The 22,834-nt window shown below is 34.0% G+C and overlaps 1 protein-coding gene across 1 annotated transcript in view; it reads left to right on the top strand.

Moving 5' to 3' along the window:
• Positions 1–18,992, top strand: part of LOC111505248 (glucose dehydrogenase [FAD, quinone]) — a 52,872-nt gene extending 33,880 nt beyond the window's left edge. The window contains exons 6-9 of the mRNA XM_074178990.1: positions 1,392–1,574; positions 4,629–4,825; positions 11,135–11,351; positions 18,614–18,992. Coding sequence (XP_074035091.1) covers positions 1,392–1,574; positions 4,629–4,825; positions 11,135–11,351; positions 18,614–18,894 — 878 coding nt within the window. The 3' untranslated portion in view covers positions 18,895–18,992. The remainder of the gene's footprint in view (positions 1–1,391; positions 1,575–4,628; positions 4,826–11,134; positions 11,352–18,613) is intronic.
• Positions 18,993–22,834: the final 3,842 nt, after the last annotated feature.

The following is a 22,834-nucleotide window of genomic DNA, read 5'->3' as shown; positions in this document are numbered from 1 at the left end:
CATTTTCACATACCAAAAACACGTTTATCTTTACGTCTAAACTCGTTTGAGATTTTGGGACTGAGATTATATAATGCACTTCCGGAGTTTTTCAAAATTATAACCAAGGAGCAAGTATTCAAATATAAAATAAAACAACTACTTTCTGAAATTAGCCCCTATACAATCGATGAATTTTTTTTCTTATCTGCATTGATTGCGGATTGTTTTAGTATCTGTTGTTATTTATGAATGTGTATATTATATACTTATATTTTATATCTGTATTTCATATGTACTGACTTATCCAATTGCTTTTTTTAAGCTCTTTCAATGGATCAATAAATATTTGATTTGATTGATTTGATATCGTGGTTTCTTTCCATTAGACGGATTAAGTATATCATTTACAAATATATTGAACAATAATGGTCCCAATACAGATCCTTGAGGTACACCTCGATTTATTTCACGGTAACTACTCAGAACTCTATTCAGTCTAGCAACCTGACTTCTGCCTTCTAAATATGATTCAAATAATTTTAGCGGTATTCCCCTAACTCATACGATTCTAACTTACTACATAAAAGCATATGATTGACTAAGTCGAAAGCTCTTGAAAAGTCTATGAAAAGACCCAGAGCATATTTTCCCCTATCAAGATTGTCTACAAGACATTTTTGAAAATTACACAGAGCAGATTATGTGCTCATATTTTCACAGAATCCATGTTGATTTCTGGATAACAGTCTCTGACTCCACAGAAATGATGAGAGTTGATTAGTGATGTTCATTTCAATGAGTTCAGAGGAAATTGACAATAAACTGATCGCGGCAGTCATCTGTTTACCATTATCATCGTGAATGTTTATGAGTAGGTATATTGTTTTTACAACGTCCTTTCAAATTATTAATGATTTTCCATACTGTTTTTGATTTATTATTTGCTTTCATTATCGAATCATCATTATATCTTTTCTTAGCCTCGGACAATGCATTGCAGTAGCGTTTCTGTAGCTCTGCTCTTGGTTGATGATATATTGGGTAAGAAGTTGATAATTCAGAGTATGAAATAATAAACTGTCACACAAGTGACCTATTTCATATATCAGCATGATTCAGAATTTTGAGATTTTCTTCAGAAAATTCTTCTGTATTTGCTTCATCTTTAGCTCTAACAAGTTTCGACTTTTGAGAATTGTCTTTCATAAGGGGGCGACAGCTGGTTAACGGAAAAACAGATTTTAACAGATTTTTTTCAACAGATATGACTGTTTTGTTTCACTTTGTATCTGTTAGATACATGATCATCATATGTCATAAAAAAATACAGAACTGTTCTTCCTAAACATTCAATATTAGAGTTCAGTCATTATTACCATATTTATTATCAATAATGATCACTTTTGCAGATATCCCTGTTATTCAAGATTTACCAGTTGGGGTCGAAATGTACGACCATCCCAGCTTTCCTGGAGTGATGTTTCGGTTGAATGAAAGTATAGATATACATACAGGTTTACTGAAAGATTTGATAAATCCTTCCACGTACCATCAATATTTCAAAGAATCTACAGGTATACTGACAACGCTAGGTGAGTAAATCTTCTTAATGCATTATCAAAACGGAAAAATGTAGACATTTTCATATTTTGAAAAATTGCACTCTATTCCAAATTACATAATATATAATCAATCGCTTCCAAAATCTGACTTCCGGAGATTTCGAATAACTAGTTCAGGAATGGCCAACTGACGTCCCGCGGGCCACTTGTGGCCTGTGTCCTTGTTTTTGGCAGCCCCTGAACGACTTTGAAAAGTATTAGAAATTTTTTAACAAAAACATAAAAATACAATTTTTATATCTAGAATTGGCCGCGGTGGTAGTGCGCCTGACTCACGATCGGAAGACCGTGGGTTTGATTCCCGCTTCGACCAGATATTTTTTTCTTGAGAATTTATCTAGTTGAAGCTGTAATGACTCTGCAACCGTGTTAGGAATCACACGTTGAAAGGTAAGACCTCGTTAGTCCTTAGCTCGCACAAGTTTCTCAACTTCTGAGAGTTGTCGTTCGTATGGGGGCGACAGCTGATTAACGAAAAAACAAATTTTAAAACAGGCAGATATACAAATACAAATTGTATATTATTACTAGATTCTAAGTTTTTGTGCACTATGGCTTTCTTAACAGACGTAAGTCACCACATGAATGAGCCTAACTTGAAGTTACAAGGTGTAAATCATACCATTTCAGGTTAGTTAGACACTTAGATGGATTTGTAAAAACTAAACGTTTTCAAATCAATCCTAGAAAAGGCTAATCTAGTACACTTTCCATCGTGCAAAGAAATCATGGAAGAAATTCCAACCAGTCATTTCAGTTTTTGCGTTCCGAAATTGAATATGCTTTTGGAGTCATTCAATGAACGGTTTTTGGATTTTAATGAACTGCGACCACATCTCGTCTTATTTAACAATCCCATGACATGTGAAGTTTCTCAGCAAGATGACGACATACAGTTGGAGCTCTGTGATTTGTAAAGTGACCCACTTTTCCAGAAAAGACCGGAAACTGGTGTTGACTTCTTCGGTAGAAAAATTGTATCAATGTTTGGAAGAACATATATTTTTGAGAGCACTTTTTCCATACTGAAATTTATAAAGTCAACTCACCGAAACAGACTTACAGACAATCATCTTCAAGATCTGCTAAAGGTGGCCACCACCTCAATACGTATTGATTATCATGAACTGGTGCCCGCCTACTCTCAGTGTTCTCATTAATGAGTTTTTTTTTAGTTAAATTGTGGAGAACTTAAAAAAAAAATCATACTCAGGCCAAGACATTTTAGAATGTTTAGCACAATAATATGTTCATTTCAACTAGAACTGATTATCTATTCAATATAACTTATATGTCATTTTGATTTTGGCCTGCTAAACTCTTTTATAAAATGCTATATTAAAATAAAATACTGTTGCATAGTATTTGTTTATACATTTATATAGACTAAATTTGCCTTAAATTTTTTATGCGGCCCCCGCTTTTAGTGAAAATATTGAAGTGGCCCTTTAGACAGAAGAATTTGACCATCCCTGAACTAGTTCATCAAATATTATTTTTTTCTGGAAACCGATCAAAATATTAGGCAGACCGCCAGAGATAATGGATTCATTATTTTCATTATTGGATAATATTAATTTTCAATTAGCGTTTTGGCAACTACCCTCAATTGAGAAAAGGGTGCTCAAATGTCTTTATTTATAAATCTAGATAATGACACGGAAGTTAATTATAATTTAAAAATTTCATATAATCTCAATATTTGTAAACCTTTATCCTTCATTGAGTACCTTAAAAATTGATATTACTGAAAAGTAGCAAAATGAAGAAATTCAAAAAGTAATATTGGATTAATTTTCCTTCATATTGAAAAAATATTGAAAATCGGGTATGAAAAATATCCCATTGCTTTTCTGATATCTGGAAGAATGAGAAATATATACTCATGATGGAATTGGCCGTTACTTGATGAAAATCCATTACTTACGTATTCAAAAAACACTTTATTGTGAGATTTTCACTAAACAAAAACGCAGCACGTATTTTGCCATACTGTAGCTTCTTCAATCGTGTTTTAACTGTTTAGTGAAAATCTCATAATCAAGAGTTCCTTGAATACTTCAAAAATTATTAAAGTTGATTGAACAAGTAAAATGTTGAAACCTGAATATGATTTTTTGGGAAGAAAGTTTTTGGCTTTCTACTACTCCATCTTGATACAAAAAATGGGATGAGGGAATATTCCAAAGAAAGGAAGAAAGTAATCAATTTGAAAATAAGTAACTCTATGCATGGATGTGTAGATCATGCAGAGAAGTAACTTTCAGACACAAACTGAAAGAAAGTCCTCCTGAAACAGATACTTTCATATAAACATTGAATTACATGTAAGAAAAAAATTCTTTTGAAATTAATACTTGTATATGAACACTGAATTACACAGAACATACTTCTCCCTACTCAGTTTGTATTTCAAACATTCACATGAGTTCTACTTTGAATGAATGGTAATAAATTGTACTTACATGGAACACTGTCACCCTCACTGGTATACACCGATGTTTCGTCTTAAGACACTTGCCCCAAGGCTCTTCAGTACCAAATTGGATAACATTATAAAAAATATACACAATTTATTCATGAATTACGATTTTTTAATGTCACGGAATAAGCTTGATCTGCTTATGTCATCAATGACATCGTAATGACATTCATTCATCTATTTGATTTAATCCCAGCCAAGAGAAATCTTATTTGAATTGAAGGGGTTATATTTTCAGGAGTGATAAATTTTTGGGAAAGAAAGTTTTTGGCTTTCTACTACTCCATCTTGATACAAAAAAAGGGATGAGGAAATATTCCAAAGAAAGGAAGAAAGTAATCAATTTGAAAATAAGTAACTCTATGCATGGATGTGTAGATCATGCAAAGAAGTAACTCTCAGACACAAACTGAAAGAAAGTCCTCCTGTATCAAAATGGAGTAGTAGAAAGCCAAAAACTTTCACAAAAATCAATCACTCCTAGATAACAGAAGATAAAGAGTTTCTCCTAAAATAATGTTCTGTGAATAATGATTTTTCAGGTGGCGTTGAAACGGTGATCTATATAAGAACAAACGTTTCGACTGAACCAGACCTATCTTATCCTGACATGGAATTATTCTCTTTCGCTTCATCATTCAACATTGACTACGGCGTTGCATTCAGAAAAATTTTCAATATACCTCCTTCTATGTATGATAAAATTTGGAAACCTCTAGAAGGCAAACCGGTGTATCAAGTAAGTTGAATTATTTCAAGGAAGGTTCATCGTCGAAAAATATTTTCTTGTTTTGAAATAGTTTCATTTTTTTTTGAAGGCTTCTATTAATCAGATAATATTTTTTTTACTCTGGATGTTATTCCTGCTATAGTAGTTTTTCTCGAGTCATATACCAATTGTCCCAAAAATGCGTATCTCTTCGGAAAAAGTATTATTCGAAACTTCATGGCACCAGAATCATGAAATTGTCCCAGTTTCGAATTTCTGAAAAAAGAAGCACTTAAGAAGTTATACTGTGATTTATTTGATTATTGATTTAAAGTTATTCATGTATTCCAGATATTTATTAGAATTTATTTTCATACTATAAGCATGCTGTACTGTGTATGTATATGTATTACATTTGAAATGAATATGCAAAAATTCATTGTGGTTTATGATGTGAATGAATAATGTATATAAATAATACATGTCTTCAACCTAACTCAAATTCTACAAACGTTCTCAAAGTATTATGCAGAAACCACTATTATCACTTATGATCACAGTAACTTATCTTCAAATCAATAAAGTGTCAATGAATATATATATATATATATATATATATATATATATATATATATATATATATATATATATCAGTTACCACAATACATTATTTGAAAAAATATATATTCATCTATATTTAAATATACTCTATTCGGGCTGATACAAAACGCGTGTAGTAGTTTCAAAAAAACTTAATATATATCGTTAATACAGTTCTCACGCAAACATACGTAAATATCTTCACTTTTACTCTGTTGGTAACTTTTTTGAAAAACTAAAATGTTGACTAGCTAACTTCAGGGACTACCTCCCCGATCACAAGAGAGGAAGATTGTGCCGATAACGACCGTTGTCAAAGATGGCACGTGGATGTGGTTGGAGTGGATTCCAAAAAATAGATCCTTTTTGAAAAACTAAAGTCGAATTCGAATAAATATTCAAGTGAAAGATATTTTGCGAGGACTGGTGGCCCTCTACGCCAGTAACCAGGCTGAATTACGACGGATTCGACGAATTCGTCAGTGCGATGATAGATGTGTTATTTGTGAAAGTCATATTGAGAGGACTGACGGTCCCCTAGTGAAATAATGAAGTGTTTTTATAGAAGAAAAAGTGAATGAGAAAACTCAGGGTGGCAGCAGGTGGCAGGTTTACAGCAGCTGTTAACAGCAGCATTCCCAACTAGCAATTCCGTATTTTATAATAGTTGCGGAAACGTTTTGGAGAAACAAATTATAAAACTACATTTCTCCCAGAAATGTTTTCAATGTGTTTATAAAACTGCTATAAATAGGAAGTTGGCACCGTTTTATAAAACATTATAGTTATTATCAATATTTTGCAAGGCCTTTTACAAACACTACAAAACAGTTTTATAAACATTTTGGCAGCTACTATAAAATTTGTTGTAACACTCTTAAAAAGTTATTTTGTTAAGACTTGCCTTACTGCACTTTTGCAACATATTTAAGCGATACCTATAAAATAATCAGAAGACAGTTTTATTAGAGTTTTTAAGTAGTTCCAAGTAGGCGTTATAAAATACAATACAGCCGAAAACGATAACAATAAAATGAAAAAGTGTTAAAAATGTTTTCTTGAAGACGCAAGAAGTAATTTTGTATTGGACACTAGGAAAATATAATTCATATGTCACCTAATGTCACCACTTTTGCACTCATAAAACTGTTAAAGACATTGTTTGTGTTTCGAAGATTGATATTTTCATTGCAAATGAAATTTTATTGACAAATATATAGCTTATTATTAGCAAAATTTAAGCGCGCCACTCACTCATAAATGTTTTCAGTAAAATTATTGATTATACAAAAATTCACTCTGTCGAAGTATTAATTTTTTAGACACAAACTTAACTCACCTTATTCTAAATATTATAATGTTATAATATTCATGTATTTTTCAGCTGTAAATATCACTATATGTACGGTATTTCATATTTCCAACTCATCTAATTTCAGTATCCCGGATCGCTAAAATTTAAAATGGCGTCGTTCTATAAAATAAATTGGTATCAGTAGCAACCATTTCAACGTATTTTAGCTACTATGTTACCCTTATAAAACAGTTAAGAAACACTTAGTTCTGGGAGTGATGGTATTGCGGCAGAGTAGAACTACTTTCAAAGCTGTAGGTTTCTACAAAAGTGCTTGTATGAATAAAAGATTTCTCACATACAGTTTGGATTAATATTATCTGTCGGGATGTTTTGGCTAAAAAGTTTCTTTCATCGCTTATAAAGGCTAAACGACGGGTTTTAACCATTATAATAACCTATTCCTGTTTTTTGCAAAAAAAAATTGAAGCACTAGGTTAGGTGGGATAGTTTTAGGTGTTTTTTTAGTATTTCCAATATACTGGGCGACTCAAAGCTTTCAGAAAGTTTTTTTATGGAACACCAAGTCATTTCTTCGTCTATTTGAAGCACCTCGAACTGAATCTAAGACTATTATATACCCCCCAATAAATTTTCAAAATGGCCGCCATTGAGTTATTATTTATTTTCATTTATATATTCGGGATATAAACAGAAAAATCCACTACAGTATCCACACAATGGAATTATTATCAAATTGAAAGTATATATATATACACATATATATGCATATCATAGTGTCTAAAATTAAGGATGAGTTATTTTTCAAACATGTGATTAGGAATCGATGTCAGCTGGTTGTTCTTAAATGCTGCATTTTATTCTTGGTGGCAGCAAATATATATTAGCAAAAGCAATTTGATTTTATGACAGTTATATAAGTGCTTTTGAATTGTAGTTAATATATCATACTATAAAATAGTTGGGAAATTATCATTGAAATGACAATATGGTAATGAAAATAAAATAGTGTCTGAAAGCATTCCAATAAAATAATTTCATTATAGCTACAGAAAACAGTTATAAAATAAGCTAGAAATAGTTTTATACCTATCATGAAAATCTTGCAGAAAAGTGTTATAAAACTGCTACATAACAATTTACTTTTATAGGAAAATAAGTTTTATAAGTTAGTTGCGAAAACGTTTCTGCGATAATTTCCTGTCTATTTTATAATGGTTTTTTCATTTCATTTCATAAACGTTTTTATGACAAATTTATAAAACACTTTTATCGCCTACAACTGCATTGTGTTCACCGATCATCTAATATGATCAATTAGCATTTTGAAAGTAATTATAAAATACTAACAAAATAAAACTCTTGCAACACCATGGAATTATAAAACAACTTTGCTGGTTGGGTTGCCTCTTGCAAGGCAACGGTTCTGTGAATTGAAGGAAAAGAAGAAGGAGCTAACTTCAGGGTGTCGGTTTTTCGTGACAGTGTGGGGCGAACATCGTGAAAATCCACTCTCATCATTTTTCCCCAACGCGCCAAAGGAACTATAACTTCAAGAATGTATTTTTTAAATGGAACAACTATTCTATTTTTCCGACATTGAAATGACATCACCCTTCATTCACGACAAAATTTCTTGAATTCACAATGTGAAGTTACTATTCTTTTTCTAAAAAATAGGGAGTGATGAAGACTTTGCTGTAAAAAGAACGTTTCTTCAAAGATCCGAATTGTGTCGGAAAAAGTGTCTTGTTAAAGTAATTTTGATCATTGTTCACTTTAACATAGGTTGCTTCAAATTTTACATAGATTCGCGTTCATTCGATTTGAGCTTATGTGATTTTTCAAATGAAGTAGATTGTATATAATTGTGACTTCGTTTGCGGGTCTCGCTAAAATTAGTCTCAAAAAAGAAATTTCAGGAAATTTAGATTTTCATTTGATATCCGCAGCCATTATTAATATTTTATTAATAGCTTCTGGCACCTAATAATTAGCAACGTAGTGATTCCAACTTCTATCAAGTCCAAAATGTCGTGTAATTCCTGGAATGAAGTTCAAGAATCATTCAGCTAGAAGACGAAGTTTTATACTTATGATGCACTGTTTGGAACCTTTGGTGTAGTAATGAATATTTTTCCCAACACCAAATCGTTATTCTTAACACCTCGACATGTGTTTCGATCACCAAGTGATCATCTTCAAAGAGGAAGATTAAAACTAAGAACTAGTGCGAGCTAATCCTATTTATGCTATAAAGGTAACTCATACAGGTAAACCATCCAGGCGTACCAACCATACAGGTATACCAACCTAAATTAATTTTACAATTTTGCCTTATCTATTATTTTACAATACATTTTAGTATAAAACAATTTTCAGCTATATAAAAATTAATTTCACAATATTGCCTATCTAAATTTATTTTTGCAATGTGTCCTTATGTAGTAATCAGTAAACCCAACAACATTATTTTATTTTATTTTAACAAGCTATACAGTATGCTATTTGGTATAGGTCCGTCATCGTTATTCATAATAATGAAACACGACACGAAACACGTGTCGAGGTGTTAAGATGAACGATTTGGTGTTGGGAAAAAACTCCAGTGATATACGAAGTTTTATAATTACTGCTGACACCCTCTTTGTGTTTTGGTAGTATAACCAGGGAACTAACTCCATAATGAATATTTAAATTATCATTCTGTCGAAGCCGCAATGAAGATACTAAGATGGAGAATGAATTTTGATTTTGTTATTCAATCCATACAATTCTACAACTACTTTTTGTCATACTTTCTCATTAATTTGTTCAGTGCACTGGTCTTACTTAGAGTTGCAGCTTTCAGAATTTTCTACCACCTTTCACAGTTCTTACAAGGAAGTTTTTTTAGGAAGAGTTTAGATGGCTCTTCTTAAAACTACTAATCATTACTTATAAGAATCAAGTAATTAATGATAATAATAATTGTTTTTATTGATAGGTATGGAGAAGAATGTACAATATATACAACCCACCCACGTACCTATCAAAAGGCAGAATTCAATTTCTGATCTTGTCACGAATGACTCAATCAGAAGTTGCTCTTCCATTCAACATCGAAAAAAATAAAAAATATTGTACCTACATGCACAACATACGTAAATCCTAGATTTCAGTGCCAAATGCACCAGAATCATTTCTGTTAGTACTAACAACAATAAAAGAAATGTAATGAAAATAAAACTGTATGAAATGCTCATTTACATCAAAATTATTTTATTAGTAAAGGAGTTGAGGCAATTTGTGTGTATGCGTTTTGTAGTGTCTGTATTTTCTTTCTATCAGATAAACGTGATTTCATCAACAACACCTTATGATTTGATCTCCACAAAAAGTTTGTGAAGATCAAATCATTAGGTGTTGTTTATGAAATTACTATGGATCTTCATCAAGTAATGGCCGATTCAATCAGAAGAAAGACAAACGTAACACTGGGCCATATACTCTGCATAGTTGGCGTGAGAGAGAACTAGGGCATCGCATAATATCTTCTTCGATGTTTGATTCGATGACTTCCTATTTGAGTATATTGATTTCAAATCACTATAGCCACGTTTTTTAATTTAGGAGACATGAGAGTTGAACTTGAAGGATTGGTCAATTATGAGACCAAGATTTTTCGTAGAATCTGGCAAAGGCAACTGATGCTCGTCTAGAACGATATTGATATTTCTCTTACATCTTTTCCTCATTGCTGTTCGACCAAATAGCATTACTACTACTAACATTACAGGCAGTGAGTGAAGATTTTAAATCTGCATTTATTTGCTCACAAGCAAGTGCTACAGAAGATTTCGAAAATCGTTTATAAATTTGGGTGTCACCAGCGTAGTTATGAATTTCGTACTTAGCATGTTATGTTTGTGTTTTTTTAATTTTTATTTTTCCCCTGCTATGGACATTGTATGTTTCTTGGGGAAATAAATTATTATTATCAAGAGACACTTTGGAAATTGGAATGTGTGGATTATGAAAAGCGTGGGACTGAGAATTGAACCTTGAGGTACCCCTGCAGATATATTCGAGAAACTTGACATAGTTCCAGCCAAAGTTACGCGTTGGTACCTTCCATTCAAATAGTTATTTATCAATGCAGGAGAAGAGTATGAGAAACCTATATAGTTCAACAGAGCTGTGAGAAGGCGGTGACTTATTTTGTCGATTGCTTCAGAATAATCTATTGAAACAGTGTTAATTTTCAGTAGGGCATTCGTGCATCTATGACTGGATTTGAAGCCCTCCAGATTTTTTCAACTTCTGAATACAATTTGATCATGAGTACATGGATAAATGAAGTGATCGACAGAAAAAATTCAATCTTAATGACATGTTATGTTTACTTTCTATTCACTATATTAAAAACATTGTTTATTCCACAGATTTTTCCAATGTTAGTTCATCCAAAATCCAAAGGGCACATGGAACTGAGATCTAGAGATCCTTTAGATTCGCCTAAATTCTACGCAAACTATCTTTCAGATCCTGAAAATCATGATGTCAAAGCTTTCATATATGCGATAAGAGAAATACAAAGAATCAACAATAGTCCATCTATGCAAAAGTACGGAGCAAAAATAGTTGACACGAAAATACCAGGTGGGTATAGAATTTGAATAACTTAAATGATAACATTATATCATTAACACTCATTATTTCGGATTGCAATCAGACTCGTTCTTATTCACTACAATGGGGTTATTCTGCAAATTTTATGATTTGTTATTCTGTAATTTATCTAGTGTTATATCGCATTTTTTATATTTTCTGCAGAATAACCATTACATAAATTTCAAGGCCATTTCCGTGTTAGGAATCACACGTTAAAAGGTAAGACCTCGTTAGTCCTTAGCTCGCATAAGTTTCTCAACTTCTGAGAGTTGTCGTTCGTATGGGGGCGGCAGCTGATTAACGGAAAAACAGATTTAAAACAGATTTGCCCAATATTTCTTTGGCTAGACGTTGACTTCAACTCTTGTATTCCATCAACTCTAAAGATATTGTCTGAAGTAGTCTTTCTCAAAGTAGACGATAATGCCCCCTTGTGGCCACTGGAGGCCTATAGGGAGGCAGTTTAGGGCACAGAGAAGATTGAGGGCGTGGAAGCGGGTTAGGGAGGCGATGGCTTTTAACACCAACTTTACCGCTCCTGTACGCTTAACGCGCGTTTCCTCGTGTAACGCCATCTAGGGGACTAGATAGTAACTATTCCCTGTCCGATAGTTGTCAAATTGTACAATAGATGACAGTAAACTTTAATGCAAAGCGAGAAGTTTCTAGTCTCCGTTCTGGGAAGTACTAGGCCCGCCCGTTGTCTCATATAAAACCGACGGACTACGAGCTTTCTACAATGTCTCCTTGCTAATTGTTCGAGCAGGTGAACTTCATACTACTTTGCTCCATAAACCAGCGGCAGATATTATCCGAAAAATTCCTTTGAGCAATAGTGCCGTGCAAAGACGAATTGATGAGGCGGCTGAAAACATTGAAGAGTCATTGTGCAGTCATCTGAAGACTTCTAAATTCTCAATTCAGTTAGATGAGTCCACTTTACCAACCAATAAAGCATTGTTGTTGTCATACGGTCATACCGGGTATGAATTGAATTAATATTTTTTTGCTCCTCATGAAACGCACTGACTGAGTACAAAGATATAGGGTATAGAGAGTCAGCGACCAAATTCAAACCGAAAGTTGAAAGAGTTCGGTAACTAGCATACCTACAAACCGACCATGCTAGCTCAACTTTTCAAATTTTTGGTCATAAAACTTGAAATAATATATTTTGCTCCTCAAAAACGCAGTGATTGAGTACAAAGAGTCAGCAACAAAATTTAAACCGGAAGTCGAAAGAGTTTGGACACTGTTAAAGCAACAAACCGGTCACGCTAGCTTAACTTTCAATTTTTTCGTTAGAAACTTAGCATAATGATTTATTGCTGTTCCTAAAATGAAATGTCTGACTACAGACATTCAGCGGCAAACTTAATACCGGAAGTCGAAATAGTTCAAATTTCAGTCAGTTTCACGCTATCTTAACGGAAAACTAGTACTGTTGTCGATTTTTAGCGGTTCGAGCAACAAAATTGACGTTCTAGCAACTGATTAGCAACAAAAAAGCAACAAATGTTGGGTTTACTTTTTTTACCTCAGTTAAATTCACACTAGTACCAGTTTTTTAGACCTCAATTTTAACGGCAAATCACGATTTATCGAAAGAGGCTGGCAAGCTGTCGCCTCTAAAGACCTCGTGCATTCATATTAGAGATTCAAACATTGAAATATTTTCATCATTCACCTGAAGTTTACATATATATCTACGATAAATAATCAGATCACCAGAATGAATCAAATTTTCATAATATCACCAATTTAGTAATTTAAATAAATGATTCGACTCAAATAAGAAATTTGCCCCTCTTAGTCATTTAAATAAAGAATGATGACTTTATTTAATGAATTTTAAGTGTATCCTCTCATATTTATCATCAGGGTATAAAGAAAGCAATGAAAACCACATTAACAGCATCTAATGAAGAGTGGAGTAATTCAGACTTTAGAATTCATCTAGCCATTGAAAGAATTGGGTAAGATGGATATTTTGATTTGTCTGTATATCAAACTTATTGACGGATCACATTACATCCAAGTACACTTTTGAGTCAAATTTCACGGTTGAAGTAACAAATTGTGAAGAGTGGATATCGTACAGTCACTACAACTACCAGCTCAGTCGGAACATATCCATCTTCTAAGCGTAAGTGTATGGAATTTGGTAGCGCACAATAAATATGACATGTAGGAGGGAGTTGCCATTGTCTTTCCTAAAATATTCATAATAATATCAACAATTCGACTAATTCAAACTGAATTTAAAACTGAATTTGAGAACTGTTTTCAATGGGATGAAGTGAATTGTTGAATTTGTTACCTTTTTTAAGAAATCTACGTCTTTTGTCTTTTCTGAATTTTCTGCATTTTAATTACAAGTTAGGCTACTGTCTGCTAGATGTCACCATGAGTTCAGGATCAAGGATCAAGTAATGTTTGATAAAAATATAAACATTTGATTTATTGAATATGAATAGTCACATAATTGTCATAGTCATATAGGACGACGTGAAAGTTGCTTTTCCACAAACAACCTTGATAATTCTATAGAAAAATATTTGGTAACATATGTTTTTCTATAAACACTTTCATGAGAAAATTTCGACTTATTAGAGCTCCCCTACTTATTAGATCCTCCATGGGCAGTATACATCGAAAGTATGTTTGCCCAATTAATAGTGGCGTTTATTAAACATTGAACTACATAGATGCACATAGAACCACACTTCCAAGAAGCGCAGATTTTCTGAATTTGTTGAATATTGCCTCCTTGAAAATAAACTCACTGAAACCGTTTTCCAAACAACAATAATCTACCGGTGTTTCTCAACCTGTGTTGAATGGAACCCTAGTCTCACATCCGGACAATTTAACAATAATAAATAAATGTCACCGAAAGTGTCGTATTCGATAAGTACGCTTAATGAACAAGTTTATTTTGGACTAATCGCATCTTTCAAAAATTCTATAATAATTTTTTCCTACACTGTCAGCGTTTTTGAAATCATCTGATGGAGCACTGTACACGTACAAGACGTCATGATTAAACACCTCAGCGATTTGAGGTATTTGTTTCGTTTACGAGCTTGACAACGGCAAAAAGAACCAATTATCAGAAATTGCTTGTAATTCAGCTTTGAGTCGTAATTTCCAAGAGTTCTCATCATCAATTTATTGGTTGAATATACAGAAAGATTATAGAAAAATATCAGAAGAAGTATTAAAGCATTTACCCCTATTTTCAACCACAACCCTATGTGAAAAGGCATTATCTGCTCTTCTATACAGGGTGTAACATAAGTACGTTGAAATATTCTAGTGACGTATTCCTGTGATAATTTTAAGAAAACAAGTCTATATAATTTTGTGTCCGGAAATGCTTCGTTTCGGGGATACAGGGTGTTGAAATTGAATTTTTTGTTTGTTTTTTAAACAAATCTTTGCGAAAAATGAGTTATTTGCACGAAATTAAATGCTGGGTTTTTTTACATGGAAAATAATAATTTCGTATTATGCTGCGTACGCTGTCATTATTTATTTCAAATGGTCCTAACTTTTTTGACAGTAAGCTTTTGGGACTTTTCATGAAAAAGCCTAATTTCCACACCTTTTTCAAGTATAAAAGGTACATTTTCTAAACAGAGCTGAAGGTGATCGTTTTCGAGATATTTACAATTTTCAATAGCTCCTAGGGCGCTAAATGAAGTTGCTGATGACATTACAAAGACTTAGTATGTGGTGGATCTCGTCAAAATAAACAACTTTTTCCTGTTATATGTTTATCAAAAAATCATTTATTTTCTAGATACAAATTGTTGAAATTTTTCAAAACTTGATTGGTTTTTTACAATTTCAGTTGTTTGTATCTTGAAAACGAATGATTTTTCGATGAACATTTTGAAAGATCCAAGACATACTTAGTTTTTGTAATGTTCCCAGCATTTAGCACCGTTGGAGCTTAGTGATATGCATCGATATAGAAAATTGTAAATCTCTCTAAAACGATCACCTCCAGCGTTGTTGAGAAAGTGTACTTTTTTTTGACGAAAAAGTGTAGGAATTGGGTTTTTTCACGAAAAGTACCAAAAGTTTACTGTCAAAAAATTTGAGGGAAATTTCAAATGAATAATAACAATGTACGCAGCGCCCTCTAGTTCTTACATTAAAATTAATATGAAATTATGATTCCCCACGTCAAAAAAATCCTGGGTACCAAATTTCGTGCAAATAACCTATTTTTTGCAAATGTTATTTTTAAAAATGGAGTCGTAGAAAGCCAAAAACTAGTCACTCCTAAAAATATAACCCTTTCCAATTGAAAAAATTCAATTTCAACACCCTGTATCTCTGAAACGACGCATTTCCGGACATAAATTTGTATAGACTTGTTTCAAAAATACGTCACTTGAATATTTAATCGTATTTATGTTACACCCTGTATATTGAAAACCAATATAGCCCAATAGATTCCAAGTCGAATCTGATTTGTTACTTAGAAGTAACATCAAGCCGAATATCATTAATTTAGTTGCAAAAAGCAACACCAACTTTCACATTAACGTATATTTTAAAAAGGTTTTTCATTTGTTATGCTAGCATAACTGCTCCGTAATGTATTAGTGGCTTCTTACAAAGGGGTCATTGAGGATTGTGCCACTATTCCGTGGTTGGAAAATGCTAGGAAAGGCTGATCTACAGCAAGCCAAATTCAACGTAAATAACCGTGTTGGGAGTATGATTTTCTACGTATATAAAATATATACAAAAAGACGGTTATTTCATAATATCATCCAAAGAAATTATCTAAATTAACAATTCGTTCCGGCCACTCTCAAGTTTAATGGGGTGACACCACTCCCCTGGCTAATACCACGCTCCTGCCTTGTTGCGAGGAATGATACTCTGAAAGGAATTCGATTTTCAATTATGGGAAACCTTCGATTTCATGTTGATGATGAACATTACCTTGCACTACCGGTCACTGACTGTCTCCAAGTGTGTCCGTTCAAATAATTGAAAATAAATCGATTCCGGCTGTTGTCTCGCCAACAGCATATGCAGAAATTGCATCTGTGAATAATCTTGCACTGACACCTGTCGGGTCTAATCCAAGCCAGTGGCGTAGTTATTTGCTGTAGGTGTATCATCTACACTGTAGGTTGATACTGGCCTGAACAAATTGTTCTTGTGGATGAATTGGGGCATTCGGATATGCGGTTGGTTAGTTACTCGTTTACGGGCAGATGGGACGATGATAAATATGTTGTTTGTCGTTCGCTTCAGCCTTGATCGGAAAATGATACTCTGAAGGGAATTCAATTTTCAATTATGAAAAATCATCGACTTCTTGTTGATAAAAGACACTACCTTGCACTGACGAGGAGCAAAATAGCCCGAAATCGGTCTGCAAGTGTGCCCATTCCAATGATTGAAAATCGATTCCGGCAGATGTATTGTCTACAGTATACGCAAGTATACGTAACTGGCTCATAGAAGAACGCAAATAATTTTTAATTAGTTTCAGTTTGCTAAAACTTAGCTCACAGCTTGCGGGTGTAGTAGGAAGCGTAAAGGGCAATACAAATACTAGGAAAAGCATCCTGCAAATCATGCACATAGATCTGTTACAAGAGATAGAAATAGTCGGCCTTTTCTAAATCACCAAATGAAAGTTGAGCTTGTTCTTTATAAACTCAGAGTTCCTGGCAGAATTCAACGTGCTTCAATCTTGCTCGTATTTTCGAGCCAGATCTGCTTTATTCTTTCGCAGTTATTTGATTGACATTTTCAAATTATTAGTGCCTACCACTACCAAGCCCCTTTTGAATTTCTGATATGATTTGATCAAATACCATCATCATTTCTTTAGAAAATAGTTGGAGAGGTTGGAGTGTTTGTAATTGGTTTTCACACAACTCTTCGGAATGTTTTTTATGTTTCGGAATTCGTTTGTTTTGCAAAATAGGCGAAATCAATCCTCTGGATTGATTTCGCCAAATAATTGAATTAGGAATGAATTTAAAATTCGTTATAGTAGTTAAGAGGTGACCTTCCTCGTACTCAGCTTCTGGAATATGAGAAGTTTGCTTTTCTTCTTCTAAGGCGTTACTTCTGATAAATTATTTAATAGACCATTTACGGCAACATGTTCCGCCGACCATCTATTTCCTTTCAAATTTGTTTCAACATATTTTTTCCAATGTCTCACCTAGCAGTGGAGCTAACGAAAAAGCAAGGTTCTTTTTGAATAAGTCCAAATAGATTAATAGCTTCCTGGCATGATGAGGCAGAATGGACACCTACAAGATTTAAGGAGTAAGCCAAGCATGATACGAACTTGGCTAGCTCATTCCTTTCTACAATCCTGGCTTGCACTTCTTTATAGACGCCGGCCATATTGGACCCATCATCATAACATTGGCCATGACATTAACTTGGCTCTCTTGCCCTTCCGGCTACTTTTATGAAATGAACGAAATTTTCTTTCATTTCACACACCTCGCCAGTTCTTCTCACATATCGAATTACCTGGCTCATTTGTTCTGTATGGGACACATCTGGAGTACAGTCAAACGTTATCGTATAGTATTTGGCTTCTTTGATGTCATTTAAAATGCTATTTTTTTCATTGTGTCAATGATGGCACAGTGTTCTAATTGAAATTCAAAGTTGAATTATGTTTGGCGAGCAGGGAAATACAGTTCAAGAAGTTACCTTGACTAGGCTGAGGACAGTGTCAGATGAGATCGCTAAGAGTTTCATGGGACCCGCGAGAAAAAAAGCAGTTTGTGGTTAGATACAATACAGCATCCAAAACAAAACGCAGGATCTGTCTTCATTTTTCTTCCTCTGTGTGAGTGCCTATTGTAGGTAAAAGTTAAAGTAAATGATGAGTTATCTATCCGTCTGTAAAGTGAGAATTTGGCCGCCTTTTGAACTTGCCGGCCAGGGCATAGGCCCCGGTATACCCCCACTCTAGATTCGGGATTGCAAACACCAGAACGGCAATATTTTTCTTGACGCGTGTTTCACAAACCAAGTAGGCGTGCTTTGGAGATAAACTAGATAGTCTTTACCAGAGGTTACAGTTATTTCTTTCATTGGTTAGTTATAATTATTTATTTTGGTTGATATTGAAATTTCTGATTTTCACTTTAGTGATTTTCAACTGAATACTGAATTCTTTAAAATGAAAAAAAATTACAGGAGACTAAAAACTAGGACTTTTTCAAAGTGCCATTCATTTTCAGGTTGTGAAGACCACCAGTTCGATAGTGACGAATATTGGGAGTGTTCTCTGAGAGTTATTATCGGTAGTCTTTATCATCAAGTTGCTACTTGCAAAATGGGACCCAAAAATAATGGCGAAGCAGTTGTTGATCCTCGTTTGAGAGTTCATGGAATGAAAAAATTACGTGTTGCAGATACAAGTGTGGCTCCAATGACTTTTACGGCTCATACAGCAGCTCCAGCCTACGCAATTGGGGAGAAAGCTGCAGATTTAATAAAATCTGATTGGCTTGAAAACTGAACGGTGCACATATGAGTTTTACTTTATCAATTTTTTTGGGAGGGTACTATTTTAAATGTTTATAATGAATAAAGAAAATTTATTTTGAGAAAATTCAACTGGTCGTTTTCTCAATACTATTATGACATCGAAACTCCGAAACATGAAACCTTTTCTGTAAATCATTAAAATGTATTTTAATGTTAGTTGAAAGGAGTCAAGAGGGCATACAGATTTTTTTTTGGGAGGAGGGCTAACCTTGGTACAATGATATTAGAGAGATGAATTTGTAAGATTTTGATATGATGGAATCCTTTCAGGTTCCACACTTCCTCATTAATATACTTGAAGGAGATGGAAAAATTCATTTGCCAGTATTTTTGAACTAAAATTGAGATGAAACCAATGTATTTCTGACAATGACAACTATTCAAAAATTATAAGTAATCGTGGTATTTTTTCAACAGAAACATCATATTCTTTTGCATTTTTTGTGTATGTTAAGTATTCAGGGATTTTTCAAAAAATTAAACAAGGTTATGTGACAACTTATTACAGGTAGGTCTGTGAATATTATAGTCAACGATAACTCAATTGATTGATTTATTTTTATGAAAAGAACAAAACTTTGATGTTTCATCTCAACTGAATGATTTTTCATCATATTATATTATTGGCGCTACATTTCATGTTTATGTTAGCAAAAAATAGCGAGGAGAATTTGAAATCATTGACTGAACCATCAATTACTAATCGATTTTGTATATTCGGGGCTTTTCATGATGAGCGTTAATTATCCGTTTCTGGCAAACTATGCAACGGATCAACCTGAAAATTCTACAGTATGCATAAGTCAATATGACCTACACGCCTAAAATATTTTAGATGAAGCGGCGTTGTCGCTTCTACTATAAAGTGGCGGCTTCTTTGATTTTTCAAATAGAACACTCCGTATATAATATCATATTATGATTCATTATCACTTCGTCAACAAATTCATATACTATTTCCCTATACCTATCTATATAAATATAAATTAATTTCGATATTTTTTTTACCAAACATGAACTTTTATAAATGCTGATAATCTTGAACTCTCTTGCACTAAAACGATCAAATTTGAAATGGAGTGGACTGATACTATGAGGATCTTCACTCCGAGTCATATTTCCATTTGCCTTATACAGGGTCTTCAAAAAATGCAGATACTTTGATCTCATGAAAAAATGAATGGAACTCAATTTTTTCGAATGGAACACCATGTATATTTCAACATTTTTGAGTTTTATCGACGCTGAAACACGAACTGAAAATAATAAACCCATCACAATCAGTCAAAACCACCAACGAAAGTCTGACGTTAAATAATTGGTTTATTTATTTTTCGAAAGCATACTATTAAAAAATATTAATGTGTATGTACGTTAGAGACCAATACCTCAATGTATACAAATTGTAACTTTTTCTAAGGTAAGTACATACCAATTTCGAATTGACTGATCTGAGACCGTTAAAAAACTGGATCAAAAAAAAATATTACTAAGTATAAAAAAAATGTTGAATATCCAAAATAAGTGATGAATTCAAAAAAACGAGCAAGAAAACCACGTCAGTTTCCGTTTGAAACAGTTTATCTCGAAAACGGTTCAAAATAGAAATAGTATTATCTGAACAAAGTTAATCTAATATTGGATGTAGAGCTCAAAAATATACAGGATGTTCCATTTGAAAAAATTGAGTTCCACTCATTTTTTCATGAGATCAAAGTATCTGCATTTTTTGAAGACCCTGTATGAGCCAAATGAAAATATGACTCGTAGTGAAGATCCTCATAGTATCACTCCACTCCATTTCAAATTTAATCGTTTCAGTGCAAGAAAGTTCAAGATTATCAGCATTTATAAAATATCATGTTTGGTAAAAAAAAATATCGAAATTAATTTATATCTTCTAAACGGTAATAGATAGGTATAGAGAAATAGTATATAAATTTGTTGACAAAGTGATAATGAATCATAATATGATATTATATACGGGGTGTTCCATTTGAAAAATCAAAGAAGCCGCTACTTTATAGTAGAAGCGACAACGCCGCTTCGTCTGAAATATTTTAGGCGTGTAGGTCATATTGATTCATGCATACTGTGGAATTTTCAGGTTGATCCCTTAAATAGTTTGTCAGAAACGGCTAATTAACGCTCATCATGAAAAGCCCTGTATGGGTAAATTCAGTATTTTGATTGGGTTGGCAAATTTAAACTGGAAAGAAGGCAACTGGAGAGGCAATCAGAAATTATTTCAATTCATTTTCCTTTGTATTTTGTTGGTTGCAAACTTTCGTTGAACCGAAATAGAATTGAAGAATCTAAACTTTCACGGCCGGAGATAAACTGTATGTAGGCTATTTTCCGGTTTTTCTGGCCGTGGTCTACTGGTTTTTATGCCTGACGTTTCGTGTACTACTGCGTTAGATATTTTCAAAGGCGATGTGGTAACGGTCGCAACACCCGAGTTGGGGCTCTGGTTTTTGTTCCTGTTGTAGTCAATGCATTAACTACTATTTCCGTACTGGGTCATCTATTCATATCGTTCTTAACTGTATTACCTGTTCGTGTACCTCTGGGGGCAGGTGGCTATCTTTTATTAATATTCATTGTCTCTTCGTTTCTATTGGAATTATTCCTGTGCTTTTGAATCTATATTGCCTATATATATTCTTAGGTATTAATTTTGGGTACTGTCAAGTATTATTTCGTCTTCGAATGAGATAATGTGGGTACCTTCTTTATTGAAAGCATTTTTGGCCGCAGCTACACGGAATCTGGTATACTCCTGGCGTTGCTAGAGGTTCTCTTGGATCCTTCGCTGACCTGAGACTTTGCCTGATAGCTTTTGTTGACCTAAATATTGGTTTCACGTCGTGTTTCACTAAGATTCCATCAATCCGGTCTGTGACTTTCTGGACATAGGGAAGGAAAGCTTTTTCTTTGACTGGCCTAGCTGCGGTTGCTTTGGTTTTCTCTCTCTTGGGTCGTATGGCCGATGGAATTCCCTTTTACTGTACCTATTTGTACCGTTTGAATGCATTTAGTTCCCCAGGCAGACCCTCAGGTTCACAGATTCATCGTTTTAATAACCCGTCTCTTTTGTTGTACCTGGTGGTTCAAGTTTTTGTTCAGGTATCTGTCTGTGTCTACATCGGAACCACGAAACAAAGTATAGGGACTCGTCTTTCCGAATACAAGAGAAACTGTCGCCTCGGTCTGCAGCAGTAAACGAAACATCCGACATCAGAACCTGCAAACAACAGCCAGGAAACCCAGAAAATAGCATTCATACTGAAATTGAATATTTATTTTTTACTACTTTCAGCCTATTATTATATGATGCCGAAACAGCCCGAAAAATTAACTGGCAATGATAGTGTTAATCAACGCACTATTCGATGTTGGTTTGCGAAATTTTGTCCCGGAGATTTCAGAAATGAACCCTGTAGTGGTCGACCTGAAGTAATCCGGAAGGAGGATTTGAGGAACCTGGTGGAGGCTGACTCATCGCAAACGGTGTGTGAGATGACGGAAGAACTGGGCTTCAGCTCTCATGTATCTAAAAGATCAAAAGACTTGATAAGTGGGTGCCCCACGATCTGAACGATCGACAGAAATTGTCACGTTTCAAGGTCTGTTCTCTTTTGCTTTTGCGCAACCAAAACGATCCTTCTTTGGATACCCTACGACAACAGGAGACATTCAGGACAGTGGTTAGACACCGATGAGCCACCCAGGCATTTCCCAAAGGTAAAAACCCACCGAAAAATCATTATTATTTTATGGTAGTCGGCGGCTGGTGTGATTGACTGTGAGTTCTATAAACGGACCAAACAATTTCAGCAGACTCCTATTGTGAGGAGGTCGACGGAATGTACCAAGAATTGCGTCAGCAGCAGCTAGCACTGGTCAAC

The sequence above is a fragment of the Leptinotarsa decemlineata genome, unplaced genomic scaffold, assembly GCF_025532065.1.
Source record: "Leptinotarsa decemlineata unplaced genomic scaffold, Ldec_3_MD MMD2_tig00004307_RagTag_RagTag, whole genome shotgun sequence".
Lineage (NCBI taxonomy): Eukaryota > Metazoa > Arthropoda > Insecta > Coleoptera > Chrysomelidae > Leptinotarsa > Leptinotarsa decemlineata.
The sequence above is the reverse complement of the archived record's forward strand: the minus strand, read 5'-3'. Positions and strand labels throughout refer to the sequence as shown.